The sequence below is a fragment of the Falco cherrug genome, chromosome 3 (assembly GCF_023634085.1).
Source record: "Falco cherrug isolate bFalChe1 chromosome 3, bFalChe1.pri, whole genome shotgun sequence".
NCBI lineage: Eukaryota > Metazoa > Chordata > Aves > Falconiformes > Falconidae > Falco > Falco cherrug.
In genome coordinates this window covers 44,137,665-44,143,664 of record NC_073699.1, presented here as the reverse complement: position 1 = coordinate 44,143,664, position 6,000 = coordinate 44,137,665, and the positions used below count along the sequence as shown (strand labels likewise).

General features: G+C 38.8%; 1 protein-coding gene across 3 annotated transcripts in view; it reads right to left on the bottom strand.

Annotated features, from left to right (window-relative positions):
* Nucleotides 1-835: 835 nt before the first annotated feature.
* PDE7A (phosphodiesterase 7A) overlaps nucleotides 836-6,000 on the bottom strand; it is a 78,397-nt gene continuing 73,232 nt past the window's right edge. For all 3 annotated transcript variants that reach the window (XM_055703738.1, XM_055703736.1, XM_055703737.1), the window contains 3 exons: nucleotides 5,417-5,513; nucleotides 4,321-4,401; nucleotides 836-2,957 (listed from right to left, as the gene is read on the bottom strand). In XM_055703738.1, coding sequence (XP_055559713.1) covers nucleotides 2,746-2,957; nucleotides 4,321-4,401; nucleotides 5,417-5,513 — 390 coding nt within the window. In that variant the 3' untranslated portion in view covers nucleotides 836-2,745. The remainder of the gene's footprint in view (nucleotides 2,958-4,320; nucleotides 4,402-5,416; nucleotides 5,514-6,000) is intronic.

Below are 6,000 nucleotides of genomic sequence, written 5' to 3'. Positions count from 1 at the left end.
CTGTAGCACATCAGGCACGCTGCTGGCGTACCTGTGCTCCCAGCTCTCACATGAAACTTCTAAGCTGTAGGAATGCTGAAGTTCAGTGTAGATTTGCAGAAGGCTAGCATGTGCAAGAAGAGGCTTAGTCTTTTCTAAATCCAGTCTAGCAGGAAAAGACAGAAGCCCGTTTCCAGGAAGGGTGGCTTAAAACAAAACTACTAGTGTTTTACTCTAGCGCTTTGATGAGCTGTACTGGTTCCTATCAGAGCAGATGACATCAAGATTGCAGCATGTTAAAGCATCACAGGTTGCTTATAAATATTAATTGGAATATTGCTATTTACATGTTTTTAAATTCATTAATTTTCATTTTCATTAAAATTACCTATTCAAATATGCTAATAGCCTGTAACAAGTAGCAGAATTTATATTGCTGTTGAGGCCCTAGCTTTAACCAAGTCACATTTTTAAAAAAATGTGAGTCACAGAAGACATGAGGAGATACTGGTTTTAGTGATTGTTTTGAAAATAGCTGCAGGCTTGGCATATGTTTTATTCAAAAATTGGGATGAATCAGTACTTTTCCACACTTAACCCTACAAACCTGTACAGGCCGTAAGGAAGCTTAGCTGCAGTTCTGTAGCGAGGTACAGCCGTTACCTCTGTGTTCTGACAGCTCCAACCACCACTGGCGCTGGCAAGTATCACCCTTGTGGAGACAACCTGTTGGAATAAGGCTTTTTTGTTACTGCAAATTATAACCAAGGCTCCTTACCCCATCTGATCCTTCTCTGTTGAAGTCAGACAACGGCAAGAACTTGCACTGACAGCAAAGGAAGGAAGTTCACGCACGTTCAAAAAAATGGTTTAATTATAAATTTATTTCTCTAAACATGGCCACTCTGAGATTAATGATACTACTCCAGGGAACATGAAAGAATAGTAAACAATTTTTAGAAGGGAAACAATTGGGGAAGTCGGGATTTGTTTTTCAAAACAGTAAAAGGCCAAGCTCCGAGAGGCAATAAATCTTGGCATACGAGGACTAGTATTTTCAAATCCAGAAGTTGGCTTAGTTTTACAGTGGAAGCTGACTGCAGCCTTAGCTACCTTCCCATAATGCTGGACTCAGTCATAACTTAAATGTACAGGAGCATGATGTGAAAAGATTTTTTTTTTATTAATTAAAAGTTAACAGCAACAGGCACATATTAAAATGAATATGGCAAAGCCTTTACAAATGGCTTTACGCTGAAGCTCTCTCCCAAAAATGGCTGTTGCAACAAACTGTAAACAGAATTAATAAACAGTCTTTTACAATAATAACAGGGAAATACAAATGAACTAAAAGAAAGCACCAGTTTCTCAAACTAGATTACAGTTGTGCTTACTGTACTTAAAACAATGTAAAACAAATTACAAAAATGGAATGTTTTAAGTTTAAAATTAGTCCTTTAATTTTGTCCTAAAAAACATTTTCTCCTTTTCCCATCAAATACCCATCAGTGGGTAATGTTTCAGTAGAGGGAGGAATACGTAAACAATGCACTTTTTTATTATTATTATTTTTCAAATCAAAAACAAATTTGGTCACTTAGCTTTGTGCATAGTTTAAGGCATCTGTAGCAATTTGTTACAGTTTCCTCCCCAGTGTGGCTGTTCATGAAATTGTCACATTCTAAAAGAATAAATTAAAAAAAAAAAGTTGCCGTTCAAACCCTTCCCTGTACCCTCCCGCCCTCCCCTATCCCAAACATACTCACACACCCACACATACACACACGCTGCAGCGAAAGGGGCATTTGTACCCTTGTTCTGAAGGACACGCTTCCCATCCCACTTTATTTCAGATTGGCAAATACCCTGAGCTGATTATGGTGTTTAGACATTCCACCTTTTTCTTGCATGTGCAGTTCAAGTGTACAATAGTGAAAACAACATGCGATGTTTCCACTGCAGAATCGCAATGCAGTTCGGACACTTCCCCCCCACCCCCACCCCTTCCCTTCCCAAATTCGGAAGTGTTTTCCGCCATTAAAAAATTGCATTCCCATATAGCACTGGAGTAAAGCTTGGCTGTGCTCTATGATGAATGCTCAGTTCCCAGTGCACAAACAAAATTATGGCAAATGGGAGGCTTTTCTGGCATCCAAAGAAACAAGAGCTGCGGTCTCAGATTTGATCTTTTTCTTTTAAAAAAGCAAAAAACCAAGTTAGTGGTTCCTTCACAGCCATGCGCAAAGGTTAAGTCTAGAACCAATAGTTTCAGAGTACATTTGTAAACATCAAGTCTTGCCAGAGGCAGCAGAGGATGGGCACTTCACATTTCCGTATTAAAACAGGGACTGAGTGGAAGGTATGCTTTGAACACATTTATGCAAGTCTTGCTGAATTCCGAGGAAGTGGAACAATCCATCTCAAGTCTTAGATTTGAAGACTGTATTCCAAATTCCACCAAAAAACCAAAGCCATGTGGCACGGTGAAGCTTTCGTACTGTTCCTCCAAGGCTCAGTCACTGCTGTGCTTTGCATATTCAAGGTTCCGAACGAAAACCAACTGAGGCGTATGCATATTGCTCTATGTTCAGATCTTGCAGTTAAAAAAAATTCTGGTTCAAATGGTCTGTGTCAAAGGAAAACTTGGAAATAAATAATGCTGGCATCATTTTACCATTTTACCAAAACCTTGGGCTGGCAAGTATCTCCTTTAATCCAACCATGCAGATACCAAGAGAAGAGGCAGTTTTGTCATGAAGATTGAGGTCAGGACAGTCGAGGTTCCTGAGGTAATATGTCTGAGTCCATTTCCTCAAAAGCGGGGTCAACGTCGTCACCACTGCCAGACTGTTCCCTCTGCACCCCCTTCCAGCTAGCCTTGTTCAGTCCCAGGTGGCCAAGCATTGTCTGTGACAGCCTGGTGTTTGAAAACCGGGCCCATTCCCCAAACAGAGGTTCCACTAAGTAGGTCATAAAACCTTCAAAAAAAGGCAAACAAACATCCAGGTGAAAAAAAAAAATAAACCAAATGGACGGACACCCACACCCCACCCCCCCCGATACTCCGATATTTTAAATAAAATTCAGTAGCAAAAGATAAACTGCATCAGACTACTCTTCTCCAACATGCACTTAAACATTCATTTCAGTATTTAGGGCATCTTTACAAAATAATCTCTCAAAATGCAAAAGATTTTACTAGTCACTCAAAAGAACAGCATTATATTGGATAACAAATTAACCTGTCTTTCACAACGATGACCAAATAAAGGAAAATACTGGAGAACATGGGGTGGGGGGAGAATCTAAACATCAGCAACTAATTACTTTAGAAAACCTACATTTCTAAAAGAAAGATTTCATGACAAAATATCCCACAGACAGTCTGAACTATACTACAGGAGGGGAATAAAAGGAAGGTATTCTTTTCACGATATTAAGTTGACTAAGAATACTTAAAAATGTAAGTGATAGAAATTTTTAAACAAAAAGGCCACAAAACATCAGCACACAAACATTTATATACGTATTTGTGTGTATGTGCAAGTGCACTTATTTATAGTGTCTATTTCCATGAACCAAAAAGTCAATTTAATTCTGTCAATTACAGAAATGTATGATTTTCTAACATTCTAAATTAAACGGTGCATCTGATTTAACAGATCAGGTTTTGTCTCTTAATTTAAAGCACCAGTTCGTACTGTGCTTGTGGTTAAATGTATCCTTTACTGTGTTTTTAACTGAGCCCCACTCAATCTACATAAGCAACTTTATTAAAAATAACTATAAAAAGTAACTTTACTATTTAAAATCCAATCCAGTTAGGATTAAAATCCAACAAGAACAACAATAAAAAAGGCCATTCACCATTCCCCATCAAATCTCTGCCCACTACCCTTCTTACGGCTGCATTTAAAAGGAACGCTAACATTCCAGAAAGCTTAACCCAGAGAGCTGGAGCCCTGTTGTGGCAACCTCGCTGCAAAAGGCACCCGAGATTGCACTGGCAAGGGCAATGAACATGCCTCCTCCCGAAGTGGCCACTTCAGGTGAGGAAAGTTCTGGGCAGCAGCACAAAAAGTCAGGAGCTGCTTCCCATGCTGTACCTGCTCTGTGAGGAAACAGAAGGGCTTCGGTCGCCAGGACTGCCAGTGCAGCACCTTTCATGAACACTGAAACTCCTCAAATTCAAGGGAGGACTGTTACCAAGCACATTGAAAAAAAAACGCTGCCACACATACACACAGAGCAGGTACAAGCTCTAGGAAATGTATCTAAAAGGTAGTGTTTTCAAATTGCATCCTGAAAGAAATCTACTACAATAAATTGAAATGCAGTTACCAATCTGAATGTTGGCAATAGTTTCCGTCTGTCGGTCACAAAGCGGACTCACACCCAAGTGATACTTCTTTTCAATATCTCCTACAGAAATAAAAGTATATTACAACTGTTAAGTCATCAAGTCCAGACCCAAATGGAGCGACCAAATACCAAGACTGGCAAGCTGTGGAAGCTGGTTAACAAGGACAGTATCCTGCAGTTGGTTGAATGCGTTTACTTCTCTCCCCCATCTCCCAAAAAACCCAAGTAGGTCTCTCAGTGAGACTAACAGTACTTTGTATTTTTCATCAAAAAATAATGAAAGAAAAAACATAAAATCACAGGTTTCCTGAGCGACTAACATACTTCCTTGCAAAACCTCCTAGGCTGCCATAGAACGACAAATTAAAATCCCCGCCCTTAGCAATATGGAAGTGAACAGCTTCGCCTTCAGCAATTTCTCACCAAAGCCAATTTGTTGTTCTGCTTCCCTCTCACCTTTATCTAAGAGTAAGCTTCACATGACTATCACCAAATAAAGCAGTCTGTTCCCCATTTATCATATCCACACACAAATTAGCAAGTCTCAAGTCAGCTAAACTAGCCTTAAGAAACGAGAAGCATACTTTATTATTAAAACAATAGCAATGGAGAAAATTCACTCCATTTGTCAATTAAAAGCTTTATTAACTGCTTACGTAAGCAGCCTTAACTATGTGGTAATTAAAAATCTCCTCCCTAGCTCTTACCTGCTTACCAACAGGCCTCACGGCTAAAGTTTAAAAACTACAGATACATGATGAATATGTTTCATAATTTATTGAAACCACTAGGTAAATTTAAAGTGAGCATATTTATTCATCTGAGGCACCTTTCAGGCTGATGGATCTATTGCACCAGCCATTCCAGGTTCAGATTCTAAGATTCTTTATTGGGTTTTCGTAACATCTACCTTTTGCAAGTACATCCCATGAAAGTAAAAAATTTCGCATACTGTACTGTAAATCTCTATTAGCCCTAAATATAAATCCCTTTATTCGCCAGAAGCTATGACTCATGGTTGCTCTCTCCACAGTAAATACATTATGGACCAACAGATAGGTCTACCCGTACTTGCCTTGATGGAAGAACTCCTCTGTTACTTTTTCACTCCACTGCTTACTCAGTTCCCACGTCCGACATGGATTACAAATATCAGCACACTTCAAAGCCATCTAGTAAGTTAACACACAGTGTTAGATCACCTCTCCCTCCAACAGAAGCATCTGCGATTATTTATTTCCTGACAGCAGATTATTTTAAGTTTTGTGAATAACAAACCTACCTACTATTTGTGCTTCTCTCTAAAGTCACGTTCTGTAATCGTTTTTAAAAAATGCCCAGGGAACTATCAGATCTCATGATCATCTCTGAATAATATGGAAATTCAGTGAAGTCAAAGTATTTCAGTATATTAATAATATAAAAATATTCAGTATATTCACTAGTACAGGAGACAACAATAAATACAGAAAAAGAAACATCAAAGTAAACAGCATTTTCCATTTCTGGCTCTGAAGGTCACGTTTTTAGTAATGGTTTGCATTCTGGTCTCATCTGTCCACTTTCTTCTATTGTCCACAATATGAACCTAATAATAGGGATTTCTATAAACCTAAAGAGATTCTCAAGGCTTTTGTTTTGAAAGCTTGCTAAACCTCT